Source organism: Sus scrofa, chromosome 15 (assembly GCF_000003025.6).
Source record: "Sus scrofa isolate TJ Tabasco breed Duroc chromosome 15, Sscrofa11.1, whole genome shotgun sequence".
NCBI lineage: Eukaryota > Metazoa > Chordata > Mammalia > Artiodactyla > Suidae > Sus > Sus scrofa.
The window spans coordinates 77502765-77521090 of record NC_010457.5 but is presented as its reverse complement, the minus strand read 5'-3'; the positions used below and the strand labels follow the sequence as shown (position 1 = coordinate 77521090).

At 37.5% G+C, this 18326-nt stretch overlaps 1 protein-coding gene across 12 annotated transcripts in view; it reads left to right on the top strand.

The window, feature by feature from the left end:
* METTL8 (methyltransferase like 8) overlaps window positions 1-18326 on the top strand; it is an 87264-nt gene that overhangs the window by 43402 nt on the left and 25536 nt on the right. For all 12 annotated transcript variants that reach the window (XM_001925591.5, XM_005671965.3, XM_005671963.3 and 9 more), the window contains one exon: window positions 16849-16940. In XM_001925591.5, coding sequence (XP_001925626.2) covers window positions 16849-16940 — 92 coding nt within the window. The remainder of the gene's footprint in view (window positions 1-16848; window positions 16941-18326) is intronic.

Sequence of the window (18326 nt, the reverse complement as noted above, 5' to 3'; positions counted from 1 at the left end):
GAAAAATTCAAGAGGTACATTGATTTTTTTTTTCTATTTTGGAATAAAGATGGTGCATTTAACTTTTTTTTTTTTGCTTTTTAGGGCTGCACCTGCAGCATATGGAGGTTCCCAGGCTAGGGGTCAAATCAGAGCTATAGCTGTTGGCCTACACCACAGCCACAGCAATGCCGGATCCTTAATGAACTGAGAGAGGCCAGGGATTGAACCCGCAACCTCATAGTTCCTAGTAGGATTCATTTCCGCTGCACCATGATGGGAACTCCAAAGATGGTGCATTTAGTTTAAAATATTTTTAATAGGTTTTGGGAGCAAGACATTCTGAGAAAAATGTCCAGAACACAAGACTCCACTGCTAGGAAGAGAGAGGGAGGGCTGAAGATGTAAGGTTGGGTATGATATCTGCAGACAAAATTCTTCACTGACTATTTTTGAGAGCAGTGCCTCTAAAGCTTGGAAGGTGATTCATGGACTTCTTGTGTTTTTGCTGCAACATAATTTCAATTTTAAAAGGAAATAGATTGACCTTTTATGAATTGGTCCTACACTATATGATACGGTGGCCACTAGCCCCATGTGATTATTAAGCACTTGAAACCTTGTTAGTTTAATTGAGATGTGCTATAATCTTTTGAAGACTTAATACAAATAAGAGGTAAAATATATCATTAATAGTTTTTGAACTTAATTAAATGTTAAAAATCATTTTTCATATATTGAAGTAAATAAAATGTATTATTAAAATTAATTTATTTTCACTTTTTTTGACGTGGCTCCTAGAAAATTTTAAATTACATGTGTGGTTGACATTAGACTTTCTTGAAGGTTGCTGAATTAAACCATTTTACCTATCATCATTAATTTGGACAGTTATAATAGGCTATGAGACAAATGCCAAGCAGTTAAACCTCCAGAAGAACTTCTGATCCTAGGCAAGCTCCTCATTTGCCAGGGTTTTGTTGTTGTTGTTGTTGTTGTTGTTTATTTTTTGTTTCTTTGTCATTAGACTCTAAAGAGTTAGTTTCTGCATCTCTTTTTCCATCTGCTACCACCAGTTCTTTTGCCCAAGGTTCCTGCCTGCACGTTTAAGTTCTGTCGTCATAGGCTTTCAGGGAGGCAGGGGTCATCTGGCTCAGTGCCTCTCAAACACTGTGGTTAGGGCTGCTGCCCAAGAATCCCTTGGAAGGTTATTATTTCACTAGGTCTAGAAGTATGGCCCAGGAGTTTGTCATTTGAAAAAGCTCTTTGAGTAAACCTGTTGAGTAGCCGGGTTTAGGAATCCTTGAGCCAGTCCAGTGGTTTTCAAACTTTATTTTTTTAAGGACTGCACCCATGGCATACAGAAGTTTCCAGGCGAGGGGTCCAGTTGGAGCTGCAGCTACAGGCCTACGCCATAGCCACAGTAATGCCAAATCCAAGCCACATCTGTGACCTGTGCCGCAGCTCGAGGCAACAACAGATCCTTAACCCACTGAGTGAGGATCAAATCTACATCCTCATGGATGCTAGTCAGGTTCTTAACCCTCTGAGCCACACCAGGAACTTCCAAGCTTTTCCTTAGGAGCAGAATTTTCTCATAAGTGAAGTCTTAACATTACAATCACAATATTTAAAAGGTTAAAAAAAAACCCTACTCTGAGTGAAGTGGGCCTGGAGGCTTAAGGTGTCAACAGCTCTACCTCCCTTTTCCTCTCCCACCCCTCCCTCACTCCAGCAGCTTAGAGGACCTTTAGGGGTCGGTTGATCCATTTGAAAAACCTTGATCTGTTCTCTTAATCCATCCTCCTCCATAACGTACCCTCCAAGAGGTTATCCTGCCTGTGCCAGGATATCTCCAGTGAACTCACTTCAAAGACACACTCTAATAATCATAACAATAATTTCCTCCAAAGGAGGAGGGAGGAAATTGCTTCACATCATGTAATTGCTTCACATCACGTTCCTGCGTCCCCACCCCCCTTACCTCCACCCCCTCCTTTTTTTTTTGGCTTGAGGAGGAGACATGTAAGTTAAACTGAAAACCAGAGGACAGGTTTACTTTCCCCTTAATTCAGGTCCAAAGTTCTGTCCAAAAGTTCTCTCAGGGTTCCCGTCATGGCTCGGCGGAAATGAATCTGACTAGTATCCATGGAGACGCAGGTTCGATCCCTGACCTTACTCAGTGGGTTAAGGATCAGGTGTTGCTGTGCGCTGTGATGTACGTTGCACACGCGGCTCAGATCTGGTATTGCTGTGGCTGTGGCATAGGCCAGCGGCTGCAACTCCAATTTGACCCCTAGCCTGGAAACCTCCATATGCGGGTGGGTTTGGCCCTAAAGAGACCAAAAAAAAGTCCTCTCTTCTTTCATTTCCTCCTTTATATAAAGAATAATGTTTTCTTGTGCTGAATTTTGATTCTTTAAGATATTTCTTTAAAGGCACACATGTTTTCTCTCAGAGACGTTAGAACTGTCTATAGTTCACTTTCCCTTTAGCTTCTAGTTTAGTCAGTAAAAACTATTTATATATGAACCTTTTTTCAAAATTTTTATGAGAAGAAATAAAAATACCCTTTTTTAAATTTCTAATATCCTGAATAATATTTGCCCTCAAGTATCTGGATATTTGTATTGCTAGTATTTACATCTGCCTATGGGCTCTTAATTCTTAATAGTTTAAATGAATTTCACATAAAGTTAACCATTTTAAGGTGAACGATTCGGTGACATTAGTTTCATTCACAACATTGTGTAAGCAGCATCTCTAACTCATTCAAAAACATTTTTATCACTCTAAAGCAAAATCCCTTACCTGTTAAGCAGTTTATACTCATGTACAGTTCTGAGCCCTGGCAATTACTAATCTGTGTTTTGTGTCTACAGAGTCACCTCTTCTGGATATTTTGTATAAATGAGATCATGCAATGTATGATCTCTTGGGTCTGGCTTCTTTCAATTAGCCTAAAATCTAGGCAGCCCATCCGCATTACACATGTATCAATGCTTCATTCCTTTTTATGACAGAATAATATTCCATTGTGTATATATACCAGAGTTGGTTTATCCATTCATTCACTGATGGACATTTAAGCAATTTCTGCCTTTTGGCTCTTGTAAATAGAGCTGCTGTGAACACGTGTGTACATGTACTTATTTAAGTCCTTGTTTTCAACTCTTTAAGAAATATACCTAGGAATGGAATTGTGGAGTCATGTGGTAATTTTATATTTAACTTTTTTTTTTTTTTTTTTTTTGGTTTTTTGCTATTTCTTGGGCCGCTCCCGCGGCATATGGAGGTTCCCAGGCTAGGGGTCGAATCGGAGCTGTAGCCTCCGGCCTACACCAGAGCCACAGCAACGCGGGATCCGAGCCGCGTCTGCAACCTACACCACAGCTCATGGCAACGGCGGATTGTTAACCCACTGAGCAAGGGCAGGGACCGAACCCACAACCTCATGGTTCCTAGTCGGATTCGTTAACCACTGTGCCACGACGGGAACTCCCAATATATTTAACTTTTTGAGGGACTGCCAAACTCTTCCACAGTGACTGAACCACTTTGTATACTGCTTGTAGTCTTTTAATTATACTTAGTTTATCATTTATACATTTATCAATTTGGTGGGCACTGACCTGAAACTATATTCAGAATGTTAGTGAGACATTTCCCAGACATCTGTCTACATTGAGCAACTTACACTGTTACTTGGAAAAATCATTCTTTATTGCACATTGTTCCTAGTTTAAGTGTGTAGAAACTTTTCAGGGAACCCCTGAAATTTATAAGGAAGTGGTAAGCACTTGTATTATCATTAGACAAAATCAGCTAGGCAAGCAGCTTTTGGGCTTTTTGGCATGGTCCACAGTAAGAAGTACAATTTACATCATGGACCAATGTGTAAACACATAGCACATGCACATATATGAAATAGGAATAAAAGTTTCCTATACAGTTTTACCATGTGAGACATGTGCTGATAATTTCCATTTATTCTTTTCTGTTTCATTTTTGTTTATCTTTTTAAGTGTAGGTAGACTAAGTTGATTTTATAACTCATAAAACATGTTGTCACTTTAGTTTAAAAACACTGAGCTAAGCAATTCTCTGTAGATCCATAGTAGAACCTATATCCTGCAGCATGGCTTTCTATTATATATCCTATTTAAATAATTGACTGTTTTCAGAATCCCAATAGAGTTCAGATATCAAGAATTTTTTCTTATATAGTCTGAACTTTTCTTTTTCTTTTCCTCTTTTTTTTTTTTTTTTTTTTTTTTGGTCTTTTGCCTTTTTAGGGCCGCACCCATGGCATATGGAAGTTCCCAGGCTAGAATTAGAATTTTCATACACTGATGGTGGAATATATAATGGTGTAACCACTTTGGATAATAGCTTGGCAGTTTCTTTAAAAAATAAATATATGCCTTCTATATCCGGACAAAACTCTACTTAAAAGAGACACATGCACCCGCATGTTCATTGCAGCACTATTCACAATAGCCAAGACATGGAAACAACTTAAATGTCCATCGACAGATGAATGGATTAGGAAGATGTGGTATATATACACAATGGAATACTACTCAGCCATAAAAAAGGATGACATCATGCCATTTGCAGCAACATGGATGGAACTAGAGAATCTCATACTGAGTGAAATGAGCCAGAAAGACAAAGGCAAATACCATATGATATCACTTATAACTGGAATCTAATATCCAGCACAAATGAACGTCTCCTCAGAAAAGAAAATCATGGACTTGGAGAAGAGACTTGTGGTTGCCTGATGGGAGGGGGAGGGAGTGGGAGGGATCGGGAGCTTGGGCTTATCAGACACAACTTAGAATAGATTTACAAGCAGATCCTGCTGAGTAGCATTGAGAACTTTGTCTAGATACTCATGTTGCAACAGAACAAAGGGGGGGGGGAATGTAATTGTAATGTATACATGTAAGGATAACTTGATCCCCTTGCTGAACAGTGGGAAAATAAATAAATAAATAAATATGCCCTCTATGTGATTTAGGCTATTCCATTCCTAAATATTTATCCAGGAGAAAAGAAATATGTTCAGGAGTTCCCTGGTGACCTAGCAGTTAAGGATTCGGCATTGTCACAGCTATGGCTCAGGTTTGATCCCTGGCCCCAGAACTTCCACATGCCATGGGTGAGGCCAAAAAAAAAAAAAAAAAAGAAAAAGAAAGAAAGCATATGTCCATACAGATACTTTGACAGGATTGTTCATAGCCAAATTTGGAAACAACATGTCCATCCACAAGTAAATGGATTAGCAAATTGTGGTATTTCTATATAGTGGAATATTACTGATAAAAAGGAATACAGGAGTTCCCTTGTGGTGCAGGAGGTGAGGGATCCAGCGTTGTCACTGCTGTGGCTTGGGTCACTGCTGTGGTACAGGTTTAGTCCCTGGCCCAGGAGCTTTCGAGTGCTTCAGATGCAGGCCCTCCCCCCACCTCAAAAAAAAAAAAAAAAGATTTAAAAAAAAAGGAATATATAACAGCTTGAATGAATTTCACAATAATTATGCTAAGTGAAAGAAGCTAGAGATAGAGTACATATTGTAGTTTTACTCTACTAGAAAATGCCAACTAATCTATAGAGGCAAGCAATAGATCAGTGGTTGTCAGTGGAGCAGGAAGAGGAGGAGAAGTGGAAGGGAGGAATTTCAGAAGTGCACAAGGAAACTTCTGAGGGTGATGGATATAGTCATTATCTTGATTGTAGTGATGGTTTCATGAGTGTTACATTTGTCAAAACATCAAGTCGTACACTTTAAGTATATGCCATATGTCAGTTATACCTCAGTAAAGCCATTTTAAAAATATGGTTACATCCTTACATTGGAAAATAACGCAACAGTGAATAAAAATAAGATCCATGTGTATTGATATCAACAAATAACTTTGATATGTCATTAAACAAAGTGAGCAAGTTGCAGAGAAGTATCTCTGGTATGGTCTCATTTTTATTAAGGAATTGGTTTTGATGTACGTGTGCTATGTGTGTATATGTATCTGTTTTTATATGCATAGAGAAACATCTGGAAAGGTCCACATCATACTGATAACAATGTTTATCTCAGGATGGGCATAGAGATGAGAGGTAGGATAGAGTCAAAACTTCATATTTTATAAGCATTAGTAGTATTTGAATTTGAATTTTTTAGAAAGAATGCCTCCCCATGAACCTACTCCCATCTTATTGCCTATCTGTAACCAATTACCATTCCTCATCTTCTTAGCAATTTTATATTCTACCAAATCTTCATTTTCATGTTCCCAGTTCACAGCCCAATGCCTGATAGGTAGAGGTTCTCAATAAATGTGTAACGAGAGAAGTGAATGTTGGTTTCTTCCAACAGCTGTGACCTCTACTCCATTGTACGCAGAAATGGGAAGGCATTGGTTCTTCTCTGTGTCTTTTGTAAGTTGCTCATTCTGAAGTAAGAAACTGATTTGCTAATAAGAATAATCAGCTGAAATATTTAGTATAGCCAAAAAGATAAGTGGAAAGCCAGGAGTCAGAAATATAAATTAGTGTCAATAGTTGAAAAGATTTAATTGAAGTTAGTTCAGCTATTCACCAATATACCCATAGCAACTATATTTTATCCATGTGAGAATCACGTTTTTTTTTCACCAATTAACATCTCTGAAATCATGGTATTTCTTGCAATTGATGGCATCTTACAATTATAATTGGTCTTAGATTTGATGAAGTAAGGTAATTATAATTTCAAAGTACATAATCTTAATTGTACCCTGTTTTGGGAAGAATATTTACTTAACTGATACAAAAACTGAGAGACACAGAAAATGTAAATTATTTTCTACTGCCATACATCAAGGTTAACATTTGAGTGCCTGTTATATTGTTAGAAAAGCATGAAAACCTTTTGTTATATGGGTAAGTGGGTAACAGACATGGGTAGAAAGTTGGCCCAGAGGAAGTACATATGAACGTGTAGGAAGATATACAACAGTAAGAGAAATACAAATCAAAACAATTTGGTACCTTTTTAGATCTATTAAGATAGCACCAAAAAGGAAAGAGAAAGAGATAGAGAAAGAAATTTAAGCTAACATCCAGTCCTGGTAGCATTGAAGGTTAATACCATCTGGTTTTATTTCTGTATATTTTTTGGCTCATCTGTTCTTTTATTTTCTCTATGGGTTTTCCAGCTATACATCTTTAGTTTATTTTTTTAGGTGTTATGTTAGAGCAGTATTTTGGCCTTAGGAGCCCTGTACACTGTTAAATCATTGAGGATTACAAAACCTTTTATTTATGTGGATTATATACCTATTGATATGTTTCATGTTAGAGATTGAAACTGAACATTAAAAATATTTATTAATTCATTTTAAAACAACAGTAAACTCATTATACATTAACATAAATTATATGTTTTAATGAAAATATCTATTTTCTTCCAACAAATATAGTGCAGAGAATGGCATTGTTTTAAATGTTTGACAGTTTCTTTAATGTCTGCTTAATGGAAAAAGCTGGATTCTCATATCTGCTTCTTTATCCAATCTGTTGTGTTAAGTTGTTTAAGTTGAATTATATGAAGAAAATTTGGCCTGACACAGATAAGTACTTGTAAAGGAAAGGAGTTTTATAATAGCTTTTAAAGGTAATTTTAGGTATTTTTCTTGAGATTACACTAAACCTCAGCAATAGCAGTTTCTAGTTGCGATATGGAACATGAACTTTCGGTATTCTGCTATACTGTAATCCATTTGTACACCTTATACTTTGGATGGATCTTTTTTTTAACCTATGCATAATTTTATAACATCATACATGAATAAGTTTAGTACCTTATTTTATGTAGATCCAAATGACACGTTTCATTATACAATATTTAAAAATCACATTTTTAATATTACTATTATTCTCATCAGGAAAATCTCTAAATAATAATTAGGAAGCTATCCAGCTCATGATGGTGGACACAACTTTCCAAAACTAAAAACTCTAACTTTTGTTCGAGAGCACAAAATTTATCCTTGATAACAATTACTGTCATTATTTTTCTTCAAGGGCTAGGCTCACTTTGTTATTCTTTTAAGAGATGTTGTATGCCCAAGTCTGAATAGTATTGGTTTGTCTACAGTTGCTCTTTCAAGTAGAAATAGCATTCCATGAAAAAAGCACATGAAAAAAGTTCAGTTCGCAATGCAGTCATTCAAGTGCTCTTCCATAAGTTGGTCATCAGATTTCAGTATGCAGCTTTTTGCATGCCTCCTATTTTGTCCTATAGAATATTAAAAATAATTGTATCCCAGGGTCAGTATTTTGTGGAATAGCATACCACTTCATCAAGCAGATTCTTCAGTGAATTGAAATTTTTAAAATAAAAATTGGTGTATTCTTTATCATCCTCTGGCTGGTAGTGTAGAATTAATGCCTACTAGTACAGCTCTTCCACAACTCACGGTGGGGTTACATCTCAGTAAATCCAGTGTAAGATGAAAATATTAAAAGTCAAAAATGCATTTCAGGGAGTTCCCGTTGTAGCTCAGCAGAAATGAACATGGTTAGTATCCATGAGGATGCAGGTTTGATCCCTGGCCTTGCTCAGTGGCTTAAAGTAAGGATCCGGCATTGCCACAAGCTGTGGTGTAGGTCATAGATGCAGCTCGGATCTGGCGTTGCTGTGGCTGCGGTGCAGGCTGGTGGCTATAGCTCCGATTTGACCCCTAGCCTGGGAACCTCCATATACTGCAGGTGCAGCCCTGAAAAGCAAAAAAAAAAAAAAAAAAAAAAAAAAAAAAATTCATTTCAGATCACTTAATATTAGCCTATAAAATTACACCTATTATATAATATAGTGTTGAATGTCTCATGTAGTTTATTGAAGACTGTACCAAAAATGAAAAACAGAATGTTGGTGGACACAGAATGGTTGCAGGTATATTTCTTGTGATCACTTGGCTGACTGGGAGCTACAGCTCACTGCCAATGCCCAGCATCATGAGAGCCATCTCATACCACATATGATTAGCCCAGGAAAAGATCAAGATTCAAAAGTCAAAGTACTGTTTCTGATGAATGCATAGAACTTTCGCACCATCGTAGTGTCAAAAAATCATAAATTGGAGTTTCCGTCGTGGCGCAGTGGTTAACAAATCCGACTAAGAACCATGAGGTTAACAGAAGAAAGGTTGGGGGAAAAAACTGTAATTGCAATGTATACATCTAAGGATAACCTGACCCCCTTGCTGTACAGTGGGAAAATAAAATAAAATAAAAAAAAAAAAAAAAAAAGAACCGTGAGGTTGCAGGTTCGGTCCCTGGCCTTGCTCAGTGGGTTAAAGGATCTGGCATTGCCGTGAGGTGTGGTGTAGGTTGCAGACACGGCTTGGATCCCACGTTGCTGTGGCTCTGGCGTCGGCCAGTGGCTACAGCTCTGATTGGACCCCTAGCCTGGGAACCTCCATATGCCGCAGGAGCGGCCCAAGAAATGGCAAAAAGACAAAAAAAAAAATCATAAATTGAATCATCGTTAAGTTAGAGATTATATATTTTGATGCCACTGCCTTGTTCATCCTAGGGCAGTTGCAGTTTTACCCACCATTGTTTTTATACCATCAGGGCAAATGTCACACAGTGAAAAAGGCAAATTAACAGTATTATTATGAAAGTAGTTTTTTCTTTTTAGTTGTGCCTGCTGCATGTGGAAATTCCTGGACCAGGGATTGAACCTGTGCCACAGCAGTGACCTGAACTGCAGCAGTTACAACTCTGGATCCTTAACTTGCTGCCCCACAAGGGAACTCCCATGAAAATACTTTTGACTTAGGAGTTCCTGTGGTGATGTAGTGGGGTAAGGACCTGGCATTGTCTCTGTGACGATGCTGGTTTGATCCCTGGCCTCGCTCAGTGGGTTAAGGATGTAGCATTGCCGTAAGCTGTGGTGTAGGTCACAGACACGACTCAGACCTGGTGTTGCAGAGGCTGTGGCATAGGCCCCAACTGCAGCTCTGATTTGACCCCTGGCCTAGGAACTCCCACATGCTGCAAGTGGGGCTGAAAAAAAGGGAAAACAAAAGTAGCTTTGACTTAGTGGGACACTGAATGAGTGGATGGATCATAGTTTGAGAACCACAGTTCTAGAGTTTACAGTTTGCTTCCTTAACTTAATACAGTCTACTTAGAATTAATATTGTACTACATTATATAAAATGTAAGAACCTTACAATATTGTGATGCCATTTACTCATCCAGTGTTTGCTATATTGTTGTCCTATCATTTACTTCTATACATGTTATAAGCTCTATAATTCCTTATTATTTTTGTTGTATAGAGTTAGTGCTTTTTTAAAAAGAAATTAAGAAAGCATTAAAAAAAGATTGTCTTTTATTGGTAGCTGCATATTTATCACTTCTGGTCTCTTTATTCCATTCTGCAGGTCTGAGTCTATCTGGTACCACTTTTCTTTAGTCTGAAGATTCTTCTTTAACATTTCTTGTAGACTCTGCTGATAATAGCCTCTCCTAGATTTTATTTACCTGAAAATGACTATTTAAAATTTTCAATGGTATCTTAATTGAATATAGAAATCAAAGTTGACATTTTTTTTTTCTTCCAGCATTTTAAAGATGTTATTTCTTTGTGTTCTGGCCTCCATTTTTTCTGATTAGTCATCTGTCATTTGCATTGCTTTTTCTGTTATAAATAATAGCACTTTTAGTATTTCTCTTTAGCTTTAATTTTTAGCAGTTTTGTATGTATTTATCTTCCCTCGGGTTTGCTGTGCTTCCTGGATTTATTGATTGCACTTTTTAAAAAAATCAAATTTGGAGAATTTTTAGCCAGTATTTTTTCAGTTTCTTTCCCCACCCCACCCCCTCCTCTATTTCTGGGACTTCAATTTATGTGTTTCTTAGACCAATTTGTATTATCCCATAGTTTACCAAGACTAGTACTTTTTTTTCCAATCCTCTGTTTCTCTGTTCTTCAGTTTGGATATTTTCTATATCATTAAGTTCACTCATCTTTATTTTTTTCTTTCTTTTTTTTTTTTCCCTTTTTTGGCCACCCTAAGGCATATGGAGTTCCCAGGCCAGGGATCAGATTTGAGCCATAGCTGCAATCTAAGCCACAGCTGCCCCAGTGATGATCCTTAACCCATTGTGCTGGGCTGGGAACTGAACCTGTGTCCCAGCACTCCCAAGATGCTATTGATCTCATTGCACCATAGTGGGAACTCCTCACTGACCCTTTCTTTGTGCAGTATCAGCTTTTAAGCCTACACAATGAATTTTTTATTTTAGATATTACATATGGATAAGTTCTAGAATTTCCTTTTAATAGTTAGCATTTCTTTGCTAAGGTGTCCCCCATCTATTCATTTACTCTGTCCAACTTTTCCTTTAAATCTTGAAACATTTTTAAAAGCTGTTTTAAAGTCCTTGTGTATTAATTTTAGCATTTGGATTTTCTCACAGTCTATATTTGTTGACTGCCTTTTCTCTTAATTAGGGATCACATTTTCCTACTTCTTCACATGCTAATAATTTTGATTGTACAGTGGACATTATGGATGAGATTTTATGTGGAATCTGGATTATGTTTTTTTCTTCCTTTAAAGGTGTTGAGTTTTTTCCTGGCAAGTGGTTAAATTATTGCCAGATCTTCTTGGTCAGGTCAGGTATAATTTTAGGTATTGTTAGGGTGGGATTATTTTGATATTAATTCTGAGTCTAGTGTGGTAGTCTTATTCCTGTAGCAAGGCATTTCTGGGGTCTTAACTGAATACTCACAGTGTTCAGAGAGATCTCTCCATTCTGCTTAGCCAGAACTCCAGTATCTATCTCCAAGCACTGCACGTCACTGCCTCTGCAGACTTCAGGGACCTCCCCTTTGTCCAGCCACCCCTCTTCTTCAGTGTTCTGCTGCACAAAGTCTCACCATCTCAGCAACTCTGAACCCTGATCGCTGCCTTCTCAATTCACAACACTGCTACTCAGTGAGAGAGCAAGGCTCTGCTCGAGTTCCACCTCTGCACCACAGTCTAGAACATGTCTAGAAGGCCAGGGTAAATGTGAGGATTGGCCTCTTGTGTTTCTCTTAAGGAACATAGTTCTGTGCTGTCTGAAAATTTAAATTTGTCTTTAAATTTTGTTCCAGTGCCTAAATACAGTTGTGTCATGTACTCTTTTATTTTATTATTGTTTATGCAGGAGGGTAAGACCATTTCTAGGCCCAAATCATAGGTCCTATACGGCAGTTTTAAGTTAGAATTATGAAGATTTTGTAACTATAGAGAAGAATGTTTTGTGTGTGTGTGTATGTGTCCATACAGGAAGGGAACTGTTAATTGATTAGGGTGAGACTTTTTCTCTTTAAAATTTTCTGTTACTACTATAATTGTAACTTTAAAATGACTCTGTTATGGAATTAAAGATTATTGAAATAGTTTTTGTTGTTGTTTTTTTTTTTTTTTTTGTCTTTTTGCCTTTTCTAGGGCCGCTCCCGTGGCATATGGAGGTTCCCAGGCTAGGGGTCGAATCGGAGCTGTAGCTGCCGGCCTTCACCAGAGCCACAGCAACTCGGGATCTGAGCCGAGTCTGTGACCTACACCACAGCTCACAGCAACGCCGGATCCTTAACCTTCTGAGCAAGGCCAGGGATCAAACCCACAACCTCATGGTTCCTAGTCAGATTCCTTAACCACTGAGCCACAACGGGAACTCCCAAAGATTATTGAAATTGTTTTAAGGTGAAACTAATAAACTTTATTTATTCCCTTTACCTAAGAATATTTTATTTTTAATGCCCTAGTCTCCTAATACATTTGTTACATTTGTCTTTAAATTTTGTCCTTTAACGACACTTTTGCATACACAGTAAATGACAAAGACAGAAAAATATTTTAGCCACATAGCTTACACTGTGGGTGCTTTGGTTTATATCTGATTGTTAAAAATTATAATAGGAAGTGGCACCACATTTAGCAGAATTTTCTATATGTAGGATTCTCAAAAATATTAGTACCCAAGCCAAACAACTGAGGAGAAGGGGTGTGTGTGTGTATGTTTAACTTTTCCAAATCAAACCAAATACACAATTGGTTAGACTTTTATTGCCATGAATTTAAAGCTAAAGGAAGGAATCATCATCCAGTTGCACTATACACATGGAAGGAATATGAAATACACACACACACACACACACACACATATTAAAGTCATAGGATTTATGACTTAATTCTACTAGCCATGTTGTGAAAATTTCTTGCTAAAAATCCTATCTTTTATTTATTTTTTAAAAAATTTTTGGAGTTCCTGTTGTGGCTCAGTGGTGGCGAACCCCGCTGGTATCCATGAGGACACAGGTTCAATCCCTGGCCTCACTCAGTGGGTTAAGGACCCATTGTTGCCATGAGCTGTGATGTGGTTTGCAGGCACGCTTGGCTGTGGTGTAGGCTGGCAGCTGTAGCTCCCATTCAGCCCCTAGCCTGGGAACCTCCATGTACCATGGGTGTGGCCCCGAAAAAATGTTTTTAACATTTTTTGGCCACACCCAAGGCATACAGAAATTCTGGGGCCAGAACTCAAATCCACTCCACAGCTATAATCAAAGCCACAGCAGTGACGATGCCATATCCTTAATCTGCTGAGCCACGAGGGAACTCTGCTATCTTTTATTTATAGGATTTCTTTTTCTCAAATTCAAGTTTTCAGGAAAAATACTCAGAATATTTTGTATTTTCTTTTCAATTCTCTTATTTAAGAAAAAAAAAATATATATATATATATATTTTTTTTTTTTTGTCTTTTTGCCTTTTCTAGGACTGCTCCCACGGCATATGGAGGTTCCCAGGCTAGAGGTCTAATCAGAGCTGTAGCCGCCAGCCTATGCCAGAGCCACAGCAACGCAGGATCCAAGCCACATCTGCGACCTACAGCACAGCTCATGGCAACGCCAGATCCTTAACCCTCTGAGCGAGGCCAGGGATCGAACCCTCAACCTCATGGTTCCTAGTCAGATTCATTAACCACTGAGCCACCACAGGAACTCCAAGAGAATATATCTTCTTTTTAATTACAAAGATTGCTAGGTTTTCCCATAAGAAGGATGATAAAAATTTTAATGACCGTTTTTATATGTCTTAAACATACAGTATAGTTTTTTTAATTAAAGATAATTTTTTAAAAAATTATCTCTAGTTGAAGCAGCTGTACAATATTAGGGAAATTTTAAGGCAGTTATCTCTTAATTCCACTATTCTAATATAATTGTTTTTAATCTCACCTAGTGTATATATACTTTTATATAGTTGTGATTAAAATACATATGCATTTGGTGACCTGCTGCTTTATTCATGCTATTTCATATATACTTTTCCATGTTGTTACATAACCTTCATATCTACCATTTTAAATGTCGACATAATATTCCTTTGAGTTACTATAATTTTTCCATTTCTTATCACTGAGGTTGTTGCTAATTTTTTACTATTGTTACATTTGATATTCCAGTGAATACTGTTGTACAGATACTTCTCTGTATAGAACTTCTCTCTCTCTCTTTTTCTTTTTTAGTGGCTTCATTACAATAAATTCCCAGAAGTACAATTTGCAAGTCAAACAATATGAACCATTTTCTCCCTTCGGTGGTGCTGGTAGTTGTTGTTAAATACCTGATTATTTTGCAGTTTGTTTGTTAGTTGTCTCTGTGTTTGAATCCTACTATAATTGTATTTATTACTTATAAACCTGGATGATTCTTTTATTGCCGTCTGTTGGGTTTTGGTGTGCATGAATCAGACTCTTCTAATATAAAGAACTGCCATAAAGCAGCAGGTCTGGAGGAAGTCCCCATAAATACAGTAGAAACATTTTATAGATTTCTATGGGGATTCTTTAACGGTACAGTGGAAGATCTGTTCTGTAGGGGCCTAGGGTATAATATTCTCCTTACTTAGCAGTTAAGAAAATGAAGCAACATAAAAAACAATGTAAGGAAGTTAAAACAATTTAAGAAATAACTCAATCTATTAAATACTCAGGAAGAGGCAAGTTAAACTAACAGTTTAAAACAAATGCTCAAAGCTAAAAACCACATTCACTGTCTTTGTCTCAGAGCTTAATTTTTTTTACAGAGAAATGGACTGTTCTATTTTCCTTCTTATATTTTGTAGAAATTTATAGATGAGAAACTTGTCCCCAGTCTTAATAATACCGTTTTTTCAATAAATGGTTTATTATCTTTAATGTCATAAGTGTCACATGATGATTAATATCCTCTCTATATTTATATGTACAGAATTAAAATGTAGTTACCAGCTCCAAATTATGTATTTGATTGCTCATATATATTAAAGTAAGTCAAAGTAAGAATTTGTTCTCATGTCATTTATTACAGCAAGTGACAAAGCTGTTTAGTGATTACTTGGGTTGTAAATAACTGCATTTTATTTGAAATAATGGTAGTTAAAATTTCATCTGTGAAACTCTGATTTTTGCATTACGATATACGTTTCCTAGGAATTTCAATATACCAGTTTTCATCCTTCTTAAAAGAAAAAATTTCTCATCTTTCAGTGGTATATTTATAGCCAGGTTATTGGAATATACCCTTTCATATCTGATTGAATAAACATGACTTAAAATAGTAGCAAGCTTATTATCATTCCACCCAAAGCAACTCCTTGTTCTGTCATTGTTACCCTCATTTTCCTTCATACTTAGTTTTAAGACTTTGGAATTATTCTTGACTTATTCTTCTCCCCCGAACGTCTAGTTAATCTCTAGGTCATAACTACTGTTTTCTTTCATAGTGTGTCTCCCTCCACTCTGCGCTTCTGTGTTCCATTGCTACTAGCTTTGTCTAGGACTCATTGCTCCTAGGCCACTGCAACAGACTTGAATTTTGGGCATGCAGTTTCTTTATTGTTTAGAAAAATGGTTTTCTCCAGGAAACTACATCATTCACTTACAGTTTTACTTATTAGAAAAAAAAGAAATGCAGACTTTATAAAAACAAAACCTTGGAGTTCCCTTCATGGCTCAGTGCTTAACGAACCCGACTAGGATCCCTGAGGATGTGGGTTCAATTCCCGGCCTGGCTCAGTGGGTTGGGGATCTGGCGTTGCGGTGAGATATGGTGTAGGTTGCAGACATGGCTCAGATCTGGTGTTGCTGTGGCTGTGGCGTAGGCTGGCAGCTACAGCTCCAATTTGACCCCTAGCCTGGGAACTTCCATATGCCTCGTGCTAAAAAAAAAAAAAACCTTTTATTGTATAAAGATGTTTCTTCTATTCCAAGAAATTTTGGTAGCAGAAAATAATATCCTTTCATATAGAGTAAATTCGGAAAATGAAAACACATGTAGAAAGTGCCGGATCCTAGAAAGATGACCTTACAAGCTATATCAAATAGTCTATCATTTAAATATAAATGAATTCATATACAGAAATTAAGGCAGCTAATAAGAAAAGTGTAAAAGGAGTATTAAAAAACTATCAAAGAGTGCCCTGTTCATAAATTAACAAAAAGGTAAATAAATTTAGCATTAGTGTGAAATAGCAAACCATGCCAGCACCCAAATAAATGTACACCATGGTCCTCCTGGAGCATAACTTTAGCAATCATTTCCCAGAAGTGGCTGGGGCTTGCAACAAAACAAGCTTTAAACAGAACCGTAGGAGTTCCAGGGTTGTACCAGCACCATCTGAAGGAACATCCGACAGAGTATATTTATTTGAGATGGAATTTGTTTGTATCATTTGTCTTTGTTGTATCTAAAATAAAAGACGTATCCCTTGTCACTCTTTTTCTGCCTTTTTCAGTTATAAAGCATGTTTTATAATCTTCATTTTTTTTTGAAAGGGATCACATGCAGTGGTCAAAAGAAGAAGAAGCAGCAGCCAGAAAAAAAGTGGAGGAAAACTCAGCTGTTCGTGTCCTTTTAGAAGAGCAAGGTAGGCAACTGCATGTTGTCGCACCTGGAGCCTGGCTTTTCTGTTTGACCTTCCACTGATTCAGTTCGCAACTTTCTCTTTTCTTTCTGCTTGTGTGACTACTTTGGAGGGTTTCTAGCTCCTCCCTGTGCTAATCTACTTGTTCCTTTGGGAGAATTCCCAGTTATTGCAGTGTAGTGGGACCAAAGTTAATTAAATAAATTCACCCTAGACTTGCTCTTTCAATAGTCATATTATTGCTTTCTCTGGGAGATACATAAGGGTGGCATTTCAAACAAGATATGAAGACACACTTTTTTTTTTTTTTTTTTTTTTTTTGCTATTTGGTTTTGGTTTTTTGGCTATATCCAGCATGTGAAAGTTCCTGGGCCAGGAATCAAACCTGTGCCACAGCAGCAACCCAAGCTGCTGCAGTGACAACACTGGATCCTAATCCATTGTGTCACAGGAGAACTCCAAAACATAATTTAAAATTTTTCTCTCTTGCTATGCATCTTTTAGTATGCTGTTAGACATTTCACCTACTAGGATCATTCAACCAATTCAGAAACTTTGAGCTGAGAGGATAAAGTCATATCAAAATGTCGCTGGTCTTTTAGGATGAATGTAAAGTTTCCATATGGATTTGAGGTTCTTTTTTTGGAGGCCTTTGCTACTTAGAGTTTAATTTGGGTAAAGCTTTGCCAGCCTTCAAAAAATGGCTTCTGGGAGTTCCCATCGTGTCTCAGTGGTTAACAAATCCGACTAGGAATCATGAGGTTTTGGGTTCCATCTCTGGCCTCACTCAGTGGGTTAAGGATCCGGTGTTGCCGTGAGCTGTGGTGTAGGTCGCAGACAGCTCGGATCCTGCGTTGCTGTGGCTGTGGTGTAGGCTGGTGGCTACAGCTCCGATTGGACCCCTAGCCTGGGAACCTCCATATGCCTCGGGTGTGGCCCTAAAAGGACAAAAGACCCAAAAAAGGGGGGGAAGGGACTTCTAAAAAATTGGTCTGTGCTACATTCACAAAACCAGAAAACAATAAGTGTGCATGAAGAGGTGAAGAAATGGAATCCTTATGCACTCTCAGTGTAATTATAAAAGGGTATACACTCTCTATTGAAAGCAGTATGGAATTTCCTCCAAAAATTAAAAATGGAACTACCGTAGGATGTAGCAGTTCCACCTCTGAATTACAACCAGAAGAATCAAAGGGTCTTGAAGACATATTTATATTTGCACACCAATGTTCATAGCAACAACTTTCACAATAGGCAAAAGGTGGAAGCAACCTAAATGTCCAACATAACTTGATAAACAAAATGTGGTCTGTTGGGATTCCTGTTGTGGCTCAGCACATTAAGAACCCAACACGGGAGTTCCCGTCATGGCGTGGTACAGTTTACGAA